At 36.3% G+C, this 16,732-nt stretch overlaps 1 protein-coding gene across 2 annotated transcripts in view; it reads right to left on the bottom strand.

Annotated features, from left to right (window-relative positions):
• Positions 1–1,508: 1,508 nt before the first annotated feature.
• Positions 1,509–16,732, bottom strand: part of shisa9b (shisa family member 9b) — a 40,208-nt gene continuing 24,984 nt past the window's right edge. The window contains exons 3-4 of one of the 2 annotated variants that reach the window (XM_051888828.1): positions 7,325–7,477; positions 1,511–4,022 (exon numbers count right to left, since the gene is read on the bottom strand). In XM_051888828.1, coding sequence (XP_051744788.1) covers positions 3,625–4,022; positions 7,325–7,477 — 551 coding nt within the window. In that variant the 3' untranslated portion in view covers positions 1,511–3,624. Of the gene's footprint in view, positions 4,023–7,324; positions 7,478–16,732 lie in introns of both variants that reach the window. The other variant, XM_051888830.1, reaches the window with a different exon arrangement.

Raw genomic sequence — 16,732 nt, forward strand, 5'->3', positions numbered from 1 at the left:
GCTAAAACAATGCTAATAAATGAATCAGTGGGCGCAATAAATTCTCTCCCGACTGTTAACATAGATTATTTCACACATGCCTGATTTCTATATCACTATGGAGATTTCAAATGTTAGATTGTGCAGCCAGACTAAATCCCTGGAATCCAGCTGTGAAGGTCTTTTTAGCTACATGGCGGATCTTGACATTATCTGTGCTAATCCATTTCTGCGGTGTTCAGAGATTTCAATGGAAAAGATATTCACTACGTGATTTAATTCCAAGAAATGTGCCCCCTGGTGAGTGATCCTGTAGTGCGCTCTGAGTCATGAGGTGACCTGCAGTGAAACACTCAGGTTTAATAGATGTTGAGTGGACTCAGTGACTGACAGACCAGCGGCCATTATGTCAGTATCCTTAAGTACTGGTTTGTCGCAAGTTGTTTGGCAGTGACGCACATAGACCGTATTCATTTGCAGGAGTGTTTTTCTTTCAGAGGGAACTCTTAGGAAAGCAGAGGCCAAAATTTGACACAATACTGATTTTGCTACATTGTTAAATATTTGCAGCAGTATTTTTATTTCTTGTCATAAATAATCAGCCCCAAATCTGGAATCAAATTCTATTTGGAATCAAACTCTATTATCGGTAGATCTTGAACTGTTTTATTAATATGTGACTTGGGTGGTCACACTAGATATAAGAATTATTTTAGACCTGAAATGCATTTCAAACTCTTAATTTAAATTGTATTATTTAACAAGTAAAACCAAGGAGGTTTTTGTCGCTGACTTGCTGCTGCAGTGCTCCAACATTGTACAAATGATTAATTAAAGGGTTAGTCCACCCAAAAATGAAATTTCTGTCATTAATTACTCACCCTCATGTCGTTCCACACCCGTAAGACCTTCGTTCATCTTCAGAAAACAAATTAAGATATTTTTTGATAAAATCCGATGGCTCAGTGAGGCCATTGCCAACAAGATCATTTCCTTTTTCAATGCCCAGAAAGCTACTAAAAACGTATTTAAAACAGTTCATGTGACTACAGTGGTTCAACCTTAATGTTATGAAGTGACGAGAATACTTTTTGTGCGCCAAAAAAACAAAATAACAACTTTATCTAATAATATCCAGTGATGGGTGATTTCAAAACACTGCTTCATGAAGCTTCGAAGCTTTACGAATCTTTTGTTTTGAATCAGTGGTTCGGAGCTCCTATCAAACCGTGAAGCCTTGTTTACTGAAATCACGTGATTTTGGCGCTCTGAACCACTGATTCGAAACAAAAGATTTGTAAAGCTTCGAAGCTTCATGAATCAGTGTTTTGAAATCGCCCATCACTAGATATTGTTGAATAAAGTCGTTATTTTGTTTTTTGGTGCACAAAAATTATTCTCGTTGCTTCATAATATTAAGGTTGAACCACTGTAGTCACATGAACTGTTTTAAATATGTCTTTAGTAGCTTTCTGGGCATTGAAAAAGGAAATGATCTTGCTGTTAATGAAGGCCTCACTGAACCATTGGATTTTATCATAAAATATCTTAATTTGTGTTCTGAAGATGAACGAAGGTTTTATGGCTGTAGAACGACAGAATGAGTAATTAATGACAGAATTTTTTGGGTGAACTAACCCTTTAATTGGTGTTATGATTTGATGATATTTAAATGTGCTTTTTGAATACCACACATAAAAGGTTGCTACTAGCTCACAGATATCACAGAACAATGTACGATGTTAATATGAAATTTCTGAATAGATTTTTCGCAGGTGTTTTAACCGTATTTTCAGTTACGCATTACATTGTGTTGTGTTTTCAGGTAAATGTCTGTAAGTTTAACAGAAAAGGTACTGGTAACTGACTGTTAATCATTTTGCTTGATGATATATTGAATGAATTCTAGAAGAGAAATGAACCCCATGTGTTATGTTAACTCTGACAGCCCTAATAATGATACATTCAAAATATTCAAGTCCAGTGTCCAGTGAAACTGCAAACCACGCAAGTAGCTTAACTTAAAGTTGAAGTCTGTGCCACTAGCAACAGGTCAGTCTGTGACATTTAGATCCCCTAATGATCAAACATCACTATACAAATTTGCAGGCTAGAGTTCACCAAACTTAAAAAAAAGCATAATACGAACACAAAATCTAGTGTGACTGCCCCTTAAGTTTACTACTTCCTGTAAATACCGAGAATGAGTTTTCTACTTGCGAAATAAGAGAATGTGACACTGCAGAAAGCTGTGCTACTAGATATGTAAATTTCCTTTTATTTTCAGTACAAGTTAGCCAGCTAATTTGCCAGCTCAATTAAGGTAAGATTAAATGACGTAGGTCAAAAACATTTTAAGTGCACTGAGATAAAGCCACTTGTTTCAGAGCAATTAAAGTTTACGTAACCCACATTATTCACAACCAGATACTTGGGATAATTTGGATGTAGGTGACAAAACGCTCAGTTTTCGAAATTGAATGCAGCCTTCTGCCCTTATGCTAATTGAAATGGCTCACATTATGATGCTAAAAACAAAAGAAACTACTGAATCATTTTCAATACCAAAAAATACTGGGAATGCAACAATGGCAGTGTTTTGACAATCTTGTTCTGTATCAGAATTAACCATTCATTTTTTTCATATCTAACATTGAAAGATAATGAATGTCTATCATTAACCCTACAGCACTTCCTTTTTCTACAGTCTACAGTTGCACTAAAAGATTGGGGCGTACAGTATGTGAACACATCAGAGGAAAAATGGTGAAACAGAAAGGGGGAAATGTGTATTTCAGAACACTGACAATCAACATTTTCTACTGAAATATGACAGCCGTAAACAATAGATTTGTTTATATTTTATGCATCTTTGTTTTTGAAGAAACACCATGTGCTTGCTGAAAAGCACAAGAGCTCTTAGATAATGAGTTCCTCTTTTAGAAAGGCACAAGCCTAGTGTTTGTCAGGATATAGCGTGTTACATTGCTACAGGTGGCTTTTGGTGCACACGCTCTGGAAAGTCTCGATAGTTGAGATGAGAAGAACTAGAGACACGATTGTCTTCACATCATCCTTAATCTTCCAGACAGATGTTCTGTGATTATCCGAGGAAGCTTTTGACGTTATACATCCTTGGTAACATTCTGTTATGTACAAGATTCTGAGAAAAACAATGTGTGTTTTGGACTTGAGCGACTTTCTCACAAGCTGTTGCGAATCATGACTATTTTCCAACCTAGAACGTTTGATTGCATTGATTGTTTCGGGTTTGAACATGTCCTCACCACTTTGACAGATGGCCTTGTGACAAACTCATCACTACAGGTTTTCATTTTTTCATTTCACAATTGTTCGTTGGCATTGTGACGGAATGGACACAGAAAGAGTTCCTTTGAGTAACGTTACGCTTTCCGTTTCAAATTAGGCTGAAGTCCAATGCATGCCTGTTCCATGCACAACCGCTCAAAGACAAACAGCACACATACAGCCATGCAGATCTCAAACCAGACCGTTCGGTCAGTCCTTCCAGCAGGACTGGGTCCTAATCCACACTTCTTCTTCCTCAATTAGGCTTCCTTTGTTATCCTCGTTCCACGCATCCACTCAGGCCTGGGCTCGATAAACCCGGTGTTGTGGCCCCGTTCACACGGTCACCTCAGTCTTGCTGTTGGTGACAAAGTACGGATGTGGCGGCAGGTAGTGCTGGCTGTGGGCGGACGTCAGCTCGTTCACTTGCTCCACGGTGGCGCTGTGCTTCCTGGGGCCGTGCGTCTGCCGTCGACCCAGCGTTTCTGTCACCTCCCAGTTCTTCAGCATGCCGGGGTTGGCGATGGTGTTCGAGCCAAATGCCAGCGGGTGGGAACTGTGGACCTTGGTGCTTTTGGACTTGTGTCCGTTCTGCTTTTGGCAGGGCAGCTCGGGGCTGTAAGGGTTGGTGGGCTCCTGCTCCAGACTCACCGAGTGCATGGGAAGAGTGCCTTTCGCTGCCAGGTCGGCTAGGTGCCGTCTGTTAGTGTAGAAGTTTTCATTCGCTTTTTCAGCTGGAAAAGAGAGATAGAGCAAAAGCGAGGAAATTCAATAACACTTCATTAGTCAGATGCAAAAAAACAACCTGATTGCTGATTTGCTTTGCCCCCCCCTCTCATAAGTACCAGAGAATTACACATTTAATAGATCAAGGGTTATCACTTGTTTTTCCCAAATGAGCCATTTTTTCTCAGAAAATACTTGACCCAATTGTTTCCTCCCACAAACAACTAATAAAACTGGATATTTTTGTAGAGGAATAGTGACATTCTGCCATTATTTACTGACCTCCACGTCTTTCTGAACCTGTTATTTTTTTTCACACAACAACATTTGCAAATAAACAAAAATATACACCTACGCTCAAAGTTTTGGGGTCAGATATATATATTTTTTAAACAAATTAATACTTTTATTTAGAATCCTAAAAAATTTTTATTACGCTTTGCCATCACCATTATGCTGAAGAGTAGAGCCTGTGCTTCAGTCACTGATCTTGAGTTAAGAAACACTGATGTTATGCTGCATGTTGCTTTATTTAACTTTGTCGTTTCTGATGCAGTGATAAGCTGTTTGCTAAGTACTTTAGCACATATATGTGTGCTATTGCTAGCTTAGGCTTTAAATTTGAGTTAAAGTCATGTTTTTAATTATTTCACTATTGTACATTAAGAGTTTGCAGTTAAGAAATATTCTTTTTCAGTTGACTCAAATGAAATAAGTTCACAGTACTAATGCTGTATAAATACTAGTTTTTAACCTCAAACAGTTTGAAGCAATCGGTTTCCCAAATGAAATGAGTTCATTTCCATGTTACGTAACATACTGTAAAAAAGGAAAGCTGTAAATTTACGGTAGAGGGCTGTAAATTAACAGTACATTACTGGCAACCACATCTGAGCCATTTGAACAGTAGTGTACATTTCTGTTTTATCCTCATACAAACCTATCACATGGCTCAAGAAGACTTGAAAATAGAGCATGAGTTTTATGCATTTGGAGCGACATGAAGGTGAGTAAACAATGTCAAAATTTAAATTTCTTTTTTTAACATAATATATTTCTGTCATGACAACTCTGAGTGTTTGGCATAGTAATGGGTTTGCTAATGTTCATATGTTTGGTCTTGGCGGAATAGATCTGCTACGCTGCTGCTGCTGCTTTTGTTGCTGTTGGTTATTGCTTCTGCTGCAGAGCAAGTACAGGAAGGAGGGGGGGTTCTGAAAGCGTGCTGCACTGCTAAGGCAAATGCTACCCATGTATTTGAAGGTTGAGCATGCAAGCTCATTGGCTACTGATACAGCAGGAACCAATCAGCTGTGTCCTAAAGATAACGATGTAATTACGAGCAGGTTGAGTTAAAGGACATATTAGCCTGTGCCATCTAGAGTTTCATGGCAACTTTGTATTTAGGTAATCATTCACAGTGCACTATTAAAAACTTGGGTTTATTTACAAAAAAAAACTTGCAAATATCCAAGAGTGCTTCAAATATTTATAAGAAGAGCTGTTCATTTGCCATTGTGATTGGCAAACAAAGTAGTTAGACTGTTTGGCGCTGTCTGCAACATGCTAATGCTTTTCTTTTTGCCTAAGGTTTCTATTTGTTTCATGATGGAAGTAAATGTGTTTCTTTGAATGCAAATTGGTCTGGATTGCTTCCGTTATCAAATGGAAACATGCAGCTTTTTGCTCTTCCAGAAGATGGTTTGGGATTGTATTTGTCTGGTGAAACCACTTTTTGAACCTGCAGTTATTGTGCACTTAAAAAAAAAATCCCAGTCACTTTGCAGCTATTACTATTAATGTTATTTTTGGACAAGATGTGTTTACAGCTATATCAACACTGACATTCAAACAGCGACCAACAGTCTCCTTAGAATAAAGGAGTTGTAAATGTTGTTTGCTGCAAATATTTTCAACCAGTGCTAGTCGATCACTGATGGCATGAACTTGCTAAGACCAGATTAAACAAACGAGTATAAATGATCCAAATATGTTTTCAAATATGTCACTAATCATTTCTTTTTCATAACGTGCATGCAATGTCGCTAACGGTGTATCGCCTTCTAACTCAGCCAGGCCTTAATTGGGACTGACTACACTCTGCTTGAAGTCCTCCTCATTTCAGCATGACATTTTAGACTTTTTAATTAAATATCCTTCAGGTGACCTTTTTAACAGCCTTGACACCCCAATGAGTCGCAGCAAACCACAGATCTAAACCTCATACCAGGAAGCAGAGCGCAAAATAAGCCAGCCGACCGAGAGAAGTGCTGATCTTTGATGCAACTCTTTCATTGACATCAATACGCAGAGATTATTGCACATCAGAGGAACTCAGACGCTTCAGCTCTCTGACTACTCCACGGCTTGCCATGTGGCTCGTCTCCTGGGCATCTCTCGTTATAAATTGTCCTTTTTTGTTTTCCCAGTGATCCGTCTGCACAGACTGTACTTCAGTGGATTAGCAACTGAGCAGTTTCATCTGTGGCCGAACAAGTGACTATATTGCTACCCAATATTACTACTGTTAAATTTATATTATTAATTATATTATTAATAATTATCACAAACAGTATGAAAAGCTTCTAGAAACTTCTGTCATTTGTTTTTAGAACAAGTTAGCATTGTCACTGGTGCAGTTATACACAATTTCTAAAATAAATAAAAACACATGTTTTATTTATCAAACAAATTAATTAACAAATGAGCTGATTCTTTGGGGTTGGACAATAATAACAGCAAATCCATTAGCCATTTGAGCTTGTCAGTGTTTGCTAAAAAAATGATGTACCATGACAATGCATTGGGAGAATATACTGTAACTGTGCACTAAGTAAGTGACTCTAAATACTGATAGAGGACAGAGTTTATGTCAAGACCAGACCCCTACGATTCAGATCTAGATCCAATAAGAGACCGCCTAGCATCCAGCCTGCCAGTCCAACAACCAGATCTTAGACTAAGACCACATGATCAAGAACTGACAGAGAAATTACTAAAGGTGGCCATATTGAAGAGTCTCAAACATTATTTCTTGTATTTTAGAGTAATGCAACAACAAGAAAAGAATGCCATGCTAAATACTTGATGACTTGCTGGGATTTACATATGTCAGTCCATCCCGATAATGGTAGAACAAGATTTATGGAAGCCAGATCTCATATAGATAAAATAGTGTTTTTAAAAAGAAGATATAACATAAAAGAAAATGTGCTCATTTATATGTGTTTTTTTGTTGTTGTTTTTTTTCAGAGGAGCACAGACTTTAATTAAACCCACATAAAGGCAGATTTCGGCACGGCCGTCTTACCCACAGCCTTGAGCGAAGCGTACTTGTTGAGCTCCTTTCCAGGTTGAGATGGCTCATAGGGGTGAGCTACAGGTACCTGTCCAAGTGCAGGGTATTGTGTCATGGCTTGCATCAGAGATGAACCAGGCCCCACACTGTTCATTTGGGCGCCCTCTAAATCAAAGAGACAAACATAGAAACGAATAACAAATATGAAAGGTAGATACCTTTTTTCCATTAATGTTTTCATTCTAAAATAAACGTGATGCGTCTAGTGGCGTAATGCATCTATTTATTTATTTATTTATTTATTTATTTAACTTGATTGATTGATTGATTGATTGATTGATGGGGAATCAGTGTCAGTCCTGGCTCATCTGGTGCTCTAAATGAAATAAAACATGAAGAAAGGAATAAAAAACTTTTCACATCTTTGTAGTTTAGAGCAGGAAGTGTTAATCCGTTAATCCAGTGGTAAAGTTTTCATTCAGTGTGCAAGGGGACCAAATCCAGACAAAATTAATATAAAATTGTGTATATATTTATACGTTACTGTGCAAAAGTCTTAGGCCACCATTAGATGTAGTTTCAGCAATGATATAATGACTATATATAATTATCTCTCAGTCTCTTTATTTGAATATAACCAGAAAAATACAGGAAATTTGCATGCAGTATTAAAAGAAATTGAAAAAAAGAAACAGAAAAGACAGCTTCTATAGGCTAAAGTGGCAAGTATTGCCCTTACACTTGAACAATAACAGGAACGGGGCTCTCTTAAACCAAAACTGAATGGAAAAGCACTGGAAGGCCAAGAAAACCTTCAAAATATGATGAAGTTTCTCAGGGTTTCTTTGAAACTGGAAGAAGACCAGGAGGTCACACTAAATACAGATTTTTGCTTAAAGAAGCCATTTTGTTGATTTTTTTTTTTTTTTTTACATTTTGTGTACATATTGTGTACAAGAGACCGGAAAACAAATATGTATGGTCATTAATATATATATATATATATATATATATATATACATATACACACACACAATCCGAATTATGGAAAAGTTGGGACATTTTTTAAACATAAAATATATACCAGTCAAACCAAAAATTATTCAGACACCTTGAACATTTCATTCATTAATACAGTTTATTCACTATAGTTTAAAAAAAAATGGTAATAAAATACGACAAGATCTGAGTTAAACTGTGTCAGAAAAAAAGTATATTAATTATGTCAGATAACACTTAAACAAAACATGGTCAGGTCAAAGTGCCTGAATAATTTTTGGTTCCACATTTTTATCAATTTTACTGGTAGTCCACTGAATGAAGAATTTTTGGGTATAATATGTCACAGTTACTTTATTTTGAACTACAGTGTCCTGCACCCACTAGTAAAAATATATCAAAAATATCAAATTTCTGACTTGTGTATATATATATATATATTATAAATTAGGCAAAATTGCAACTGTAATTGACAATTTGACAAAAAGTGATGTGTGTTTAGAGTCACTTTGTTGTACTGACCAATTTACACCAACTATGTGAGTGGGTGATTTCTTTTCTGTTTTACCTACAATAACCATACAACTTAACTATTAAAGAAGCCATTTTTTTTAGAAGTAGCATTAAAAATCCACTTGAGGGGGCACATGCATTTGAATGACTATGACTCTTCTGGGTATTGCATATTGTTTGTGTGTGAGCATTACGCACATTATTCGGGAAGGCTAATCGCTGTATGAGAATCTGTTGTTCACATTAACACCCTCAGAAATCTTTCTTCTCTTTTGTTGAAGCTCATAGCAGTTGGGATACCTCCCATCAGAGTCCACTAAATTAACATTTAACAATATCTTAAGCTGCTTGAGGCCTGTTTCATCGACCCATCAACACAACTTGTGAGTTTTCTCTTTGGTGATTCACTCTCTACCCCTAGGAAGCAGATCATTAGTCATGGATTTCTAGAGCTCCAGCCAGGCTCTCCTGTGCTACTAATCGAATCCGTTTGAACTGCTAATGTCAAAACATGTTAATGCCAAAAGCACTGGCAAGCGATGGTCACAATGGAAAATTAATTGTTTGTTTCACAAGTTTTCACACTTGATTACAGCAAAGACTTTAATATTTAGAGTCGCAGATGGTGTAAATCATAAATGCTATTCTAGAGATTGCTTTAGTAGACATCTGGCCAGCTGAAGGGGGGCACAGGAGCATGGCAAATTGACTGGCCCTTTGCCGGCTGGCATGAGGGGCCAACCAGATGTTGTGGGTATTATTTCTAACCACTCTGATGAGTCGCATGAGACAGAGAATGTACAGCCAGACGCTGGAGAGGAATTAGGAAACAGTAGACCAGAATACTAGATGTAACAAGCACCATCCGTCCACTTGTTTAATTGTGAATTCTGCACAGAATGAGAGCTGTATGTGTTTGCGATGGACACTATGCTCTGTGGCATTGTGCTACAATGTAATAGTGCTGCCTGATCTTTTTCCGTTCTTCAGATGTGTTTTAGTTGTTGAACTCTCCTTGACCTGTTGTTGTCTTGGAAACCTCTTTTACGTCTATTTCTTCTAGCTGAATGGCTGTTCGCTACAAGATTGTAGCATCTGTATCACAGGACTTACTGAAGGGCTCTTCCCTGAACACACACTTCAGACACTAGCGGACTGAAGCCAAATACACCAAACAGAAAGATTTGTGTTTGTTCTGTTTTTTTTTTTTTTTTTTTTTTTTTAAATATCAAATTCAAATATCACTCAAACTATAGTACAGATTAGGGTGGGGTAAAAATATTCATTTCATGATTTTAATCGATTCTCATTTTATTGAACCGATATCGATTCTTTTAGTCTATGCTGTTTTCAGTTGATAAATGAATAGGACATTGTACCTGCCATTCAATAAATCACAATGCGCTTTGTGATTTGTTACTTTTGATATAAAGCAAAGTCTCAGATTTCAAATTCTGTAAATTTTTTTTCCCAATAAATACTGTTTTGGCGCTCTTTAATGTGGCATGACAGAACGCTGTAGCGCTTCAGTTCAAGCGAATCGGCTGTGCACGTTTTACTACTAGTTATAGCATGAAAAGAAACATGAATTAACATCAGAAGGTATGTTTAAAGATACAGGTCAGCTTACTGAAATCTGTATCGTGTCTCATGTAATCGTCACTCATTTAGTGTTTCAACCGTGGAAAAACGTCAGTAAAACAGCTTGTAAACCATATGTAATGCACGTAATGTTACATTTACCTCAGAAAAGCCAATCAGTGACCATAAACTCGTTAGTCAGCTAGAAAAAAAAAATAACTCTAGAGAGGAGCATTATGCTAAATATATGCACCATATTACATATTCATTATATATATATATATATATATATATATATATATATTTTTTTTTTTACTGTTCTTCAATATTTAATGTAAATCCATTAAGTTAATTTTAACCTGCAATATGGTAATGTAGTAGCAACTGACTCCCTGTATATATTACAGCACTATTTAAGAGATTTTCTTCCTTGAGAAAATTTGCTATGTACTGTACCTGATATGTATCCAAATTAATTGATGTTGAATTCCATTGAATCGAAATCGAAAGCTTGTGAATCGAAATCTAATCGAATCTTGAAATTTGCGTCAGCCCTAGTACTGTTGGCATTCCTTATTTAATTTTATTTTTTGGTTTTACAAGAAATTCACATTATTGTATAACATTCAAAAGTTTTTAATGTTGTTGAAAGAAGTATCTTTTGCTCACCAAGGCTGCATTTATTTAATAAAAAATACAGTAAAAACAGTAATATTGTGAAATTTACATTATTTAAAATAATTGTTTTCTATTGTGATGTTTTGAAATGTAATTTATTCCTGTGATGTCAAAGCTGTATTTCCAGCATCATTACTCCAGTCTTCAGTGTCACATGATCCTTCAGAAATCATTGTAACATGTTGATTAACGTGGAAAACAGTTGTGCTGTTCAATATTTTTGTAAAAACAGTGATACATTTTTTTCTGGATGCAAAAAAAAAAAAAAAAAAAAAAAAAAAAAAACATTTATTTGAAATAGAAATATTTTGTAACATTATAAATGTCTTTACTGTCACTTTTGATTAATTTAATGTGTCCTTGAGGAAAAAAATCCTTAATTCTTTTCTCTTGAAAATAATTAAAACTAAGCAGAAATGAAAAAGCATCCACGTTTGTGTTAGGACAGATAAGGATAACAACAATACTACTCATTTCTGACAATAATCTGGTTTTAAAAATATACATGGAAATAAATATAGGATTCAACAAAAAATCATTTTATCATCAAATTTTCATTACATTTACACATTTGGTAGACTTGCATTCAAGCTATACATTTTGTCATATATTCCCTGTGAAAACAAATGACCTTGGCAATGCTAAAGCATCAGACAGAGTTGTTACTTATCTCCACTGATCATATGAAGGCAACCAGAATAAATATAGTGGTTTAGGGATGACATCAGATCCCGGAAGACTAATTCACCAGTGGTTCCCTCGAGATTTTCCTGTGGGGTTTTATAATGGGGTTTTTCAATGTATGAGTAAAATAAGGCCTGAGGTAAACAGAACTTGATGATACTTGAAAGTTTTGTTCTACAACGTAAATTTCACACACTCATATCAAAAACGCAAAAAAATTTTGAGGTTATGTTAATTTTAACTCTTTCCTCACCAGCATTTTTTTTTCATTTGCAAGCTAGCAACAGCATATATATATATATATATATATATAATCATTTTCACAAAACTTTCATGGCCCCCAGAATATTTTGTTGTATGAATATCTGAATATATCGATAGAAAGAACAGACCCTCTGTTTAAAAAACAATCTAGCTTCATGCATGCTTTTTTTTAATCAACACTTTAGTTAAAAAAAGCAACATTTTGAACAAAAAACTGAGAAAATCATGTTTTTGTCAAAGACTATGTCCAGATCATATTCAGAACGGTGATCAGAACATAAATGGAGTAGATCGAGTTCATCAACGTCAATCCAGCTTCACAGTCCTGTACCTCTTCCTGGGTCGACATTTCATTCAGTAACGTTAGGCAGTTTTGATTTATATGCTGTTTAACCCCCTACCAACAGTGAAAACGTGGATTGTCAGTTTGAAAATTTCACCAATGGCGGGGAAGTGTTGTGTCATAAATGATGGAAAATTCCGTCAATGCTGGGGAAAGAGTTAAAAAAACCAGTAAAACCAGTTAAAAAACCAAAAGTAAATAGATATTTGTATAGAACATTTGGGGTGTGAGTGTGTGCAGTTTACGTTGTAAAACAAAATATCCAAGTAAAAAAAAAAAAACTGGTGGGGAAAGAGTTCAAATGAACACCTTCAAAATTCGCTTTTTCGACATGGAGGTGTGTAATTTACATTGCAGAGCAAAGCGTATTGACAAGTTATGTTTACAACAGGCCTTATTTTACTCATAAATTAATAATAATAATAAAAACATTATAAAAACCCTAAGGAAAATTTTAAGGAAACCACTGGCGAATTAGTCTTCCAGAGTTTGACATCATCACTGCAGTACTCTATTAGTATTATCTTATGAAACAAATACATATTAAATCAGTTAATTAAGTCCCTTAGATATGCCACTAAACACTAAAATGGCATTTCTTTCTTTGTTAAAGGGTTAGTTCACCCAAAAATGAAAATTCTGTCATTAATTACTCACCCTCATGTTGTTCCACACCCTGTAAGACCTTCGTTCATCTTCTGAACACAAATTAAGATATTTTTGATAAAATCTGATGGCTCAGTGAGGCCTCCATTGACAGCAAGATAATTAACACTTTCAGATGCCCAGAAAGCTACTAAAGACGTATTTAAAACAGTTCATGTGACTAAAGTGGCTCAACCTTAATGATATGAAGCGACGAGAATACTTTTTGTGTGCCAAAAAACAAATAACCACTTAATTCAACAATATCTAGTGATGGGCGATTTCAAAACATGAAGCTTCGAAGCTTTACGAATCTACGAATTGCCCCCCAGTGGTGAACCATTAGAATTTCGAAGTGCTTGGAAACACTTACGACATAACAAAGCCTCGTTTACTGAAATCACATGACTTTGGCAGTTTGATACACGCTCCGAACCACTGATTCGAAACAAATGATACATAAAGCTTCGAAGCTTCATGAAGCAGGGTTTTGAAATTGCCCATCAGTAGATATCGTTGAATAAAGTCATTATTTTGGGTTTTTTTTGCCACACAAAAAGTATTCTCGTCACTTCATAACATTAATGTTGAACCACTGTAGTCACATGAACTGTTTTAAATATGTTTTTAGTAGCTTTCTGGGCATCTGAAAGTGTTAATTATCTTGCTAGCAATGCAGGCCTCACTGAGCCAACAGATTTTATCAAAAATATCTCAATTTGTGTTCTGAAAATTAACGAAGGTCTTACAGGTGCGGAACGACATTAGGGTGAGTAATTAATGACATAATTTTCATTTTTGGGTGAACTAACCCTTTAATATCAACCCAGTGTGTTTTTAAGATGTCTGCATCTATAGACTTACTGTATTAGTTGAGGTCAACCATTTTTTCCCCCATTAAAAGTGCAAGAATCTGTTATTTTTCAAACTAAAAAAAAAGAAGTTTTATTTTGAAGAGCATTTTCTATAATGATAATTAAGAAACTGAGCAAATCACATCATCTTTGGATTCATATAATCAATCACCTACATCATTTGGAGATTTAGCTCATAAAGGAAATGACTTTAACCAGAAAGTAAATAATCCCAGACAATTAGAATCAGTTTGACAGTTCAGACTTCATGCTCCTAAACATGAAGATCCCATAAATGCATCAGTTAATATGCTTATAAACCAGGTGTGCAGAATATCTAATTAAATGTGAGGAAATTAATTACACTGTGATCCATAATCTCTTAGGCAGTAAGATTAATTCCAGTTCTATAATCAAAAGGGGGATGAGAATAAGTCATTATGCAGTGGAACTGTAATAAAGGCAGGGTAGAAGTTCCCTTCGCAGAAAATGAAATGCCTGTCCTGCAGTTCCTGAATGATTATTGAGTGTCTCCAGAATCAATCCTTCAAACGCTGAGCTTAACCTAAAGCAACCTGCTTCTTCACACCTAACTTCTAAAATGCTGTTTCTGCGGACTCTGTCCTGAGTTTCTAACTCGATTGTGGCATCCATTAGGTCTGATAGAGCAGCTGTAGGCTTGGTGGCAGGTAATGGTTTTTCATATCCGCTGACAGTGACGAATTTTCTTTTTGACAAGGTCATTAGTCAAACAGAGTATGATACTACCTCCTGCTTATTAGTATTGATGCAGAGAGACACTTGTGGCATTATACAAGACACAATGCTGATTTACAATTGATTCCCATTATTTCCATTAACCCTGAGATGCATGCTTCATATTTGGCCTAGAGCTGGGCGATATGGCTAAAAATATTCTATTCATTTAAAGGAAATGCATTCCACAGGTTTGTTGGACTTCAAGAATGAATGTAAATAAAACTGAACTGACAAAAATAGCTTAAATACAAGTTGCTTTGGATAAAAGTGCTTGCCAAATTTGTTTGTTTCTACGGAGTAAGCTATCTTTTAATTCAGGGCCCCACGGAATATGTGTTCATTTTCTCCGAATTTGATGTTCTTTATTCCGTGTTTTATGAAATTTGCATATTCATGGATCCGCGTATACTAAATGAAGCAATTTACTTTAAAATAAATACATACATACATTTCTGTCATTTTCTGTATGTTAAACCAAACTTTTATTTATTGACAGTTAAGAACTTTAAGTTTCTGTGTGTATCTGACGATAGTTTATCGAAAATTACACAAAAGTTTATTATCATTATTATGGATTTTTCCCCTCAATAAATATTGATAATGATTTATCACCCAGCCCTAATTAGGCTTCACACCTTTCACAGACATGCTGTAAGTCTGTGTTTCTTCACCTGTTCCAATATTGCCAAGCATTGATTAGCAGTGTGTTTATCCAATATACAGCATGTGAGAAGCCTGGAGACAGTTTCTAATGTCACATATTCACTGTGGTAAATGAATAATTCCCTCCTGTATCTAAATCACATATTTAACCAGCTTGAAAAAAAAAAGCACCAGAAGGTGGAAAGGAGATGATTCCTATTATTTGTGGCCCACAAACCATCCCATCTTTCAGATAATTGGATTGGCTCACTGCTCAAACAGTACAATCACAAACCCATGAAAAGACGCACAAGAAACGACATGGGTTTGGGAATAAGTAGCCTCTGATTCCTCATCTGTAGAGAGCTTTAATTTCTTTGGCCTTCTTTGTAGCGTTGCCATGCAACCTCCGATACAGTAATGAGTAGGCTTGATTTAGGATGCCACAAGGACAGCGGTTCATCTTTCCCAATTGTCTGGTCGTTCGTTTGGGTGGATACAGTAGAAAGTAAATCTTTTATGGAGGACAATCATTCCATGCAAAGATGATGAAACTCGCACACTGCACAAAATCATTTTCTTTAATCAGTATTTTTGTCTTCTTTTTAAGGGAAAAAAAAAAAAATGTGAACAACCAGGGGTTTCTAGAAAAGTTTCCAGCCAGCGCCAGCATTTTTTATCATATTCACAAAACTTTCATGACCCCCAGAACTTAATTCTAGCTTCATTCTTTCTTTTTAATCAACACTTGAATGTGGGTACATTTCATAAAAAATTAATCAATAAAAAAAAAAAAAAAAAAAAACAAACATTTTGAACAAAAAGCTGAGAAAATTGTGTTTTAATCAAAGACTTTGTCTGGATCGGATTCAAAACGTTGATCAAAATATACATCAAGTCCATCAACACCCCCAAAGCTTCACAGTCCTGTTGCTCGTCCTGGGTTGACATTTCGTTCAGTAATGTTAGACAGTTTTGATTTATAATGCTGTTTAATGTTTGACGATCGTGTTAGCTTGAGCCCAGAACACACCAAGCCGACGCCGCTGAACTAGTGGCGATGAAAGCAGACTGCAGGGTTGGCTCACGTCGGCAGCGTCTGGGTCCAAAGTTGCCCTGACACACCAAACCGACGCTTGACACCCAACGGCCAAGTAGCACGTCCATTCTGCGCCTGCGTAAGAAGAAATGCCTTTCCGTACCAGCAGGTGGCAGTAGCTAAACAGCCAATCAGAATGATCAGATGGCCTGACTGAACGACGAGCTCCGACGCCTATTCAACATGTCGAATCGGCCGAAAAAAAGCCAACGAGGACCAACTTCAGCCGACGGTGCGGAACACACTGAGAAAACTTAGTCAGCCGACGAACAAAAGCTGCCCGACTGCCGACCGTCGGCTTGGTGTGTTCCGGGCTTAACATGTGCATAAGCAATGTTTCTTTCGCTTGTTTCTGCTTC

The sequence above is a fragment of the Ctenopharyngodon idella genome, chromosome 3 (assembly GCF_019924925.1).
Source record: "Ctenopharyngodon idella isolate HZGC_01 chromosome 3, HZGC01, whole genome shotgun sequence".
NCBI classification, from domain to species: Eukaryota; Metazoa; Chordata; class Actinopteri; order Cypriniformes; family Xenocyprididae; genus Ctenopharyngodon; species Ctenopharyngodon idella.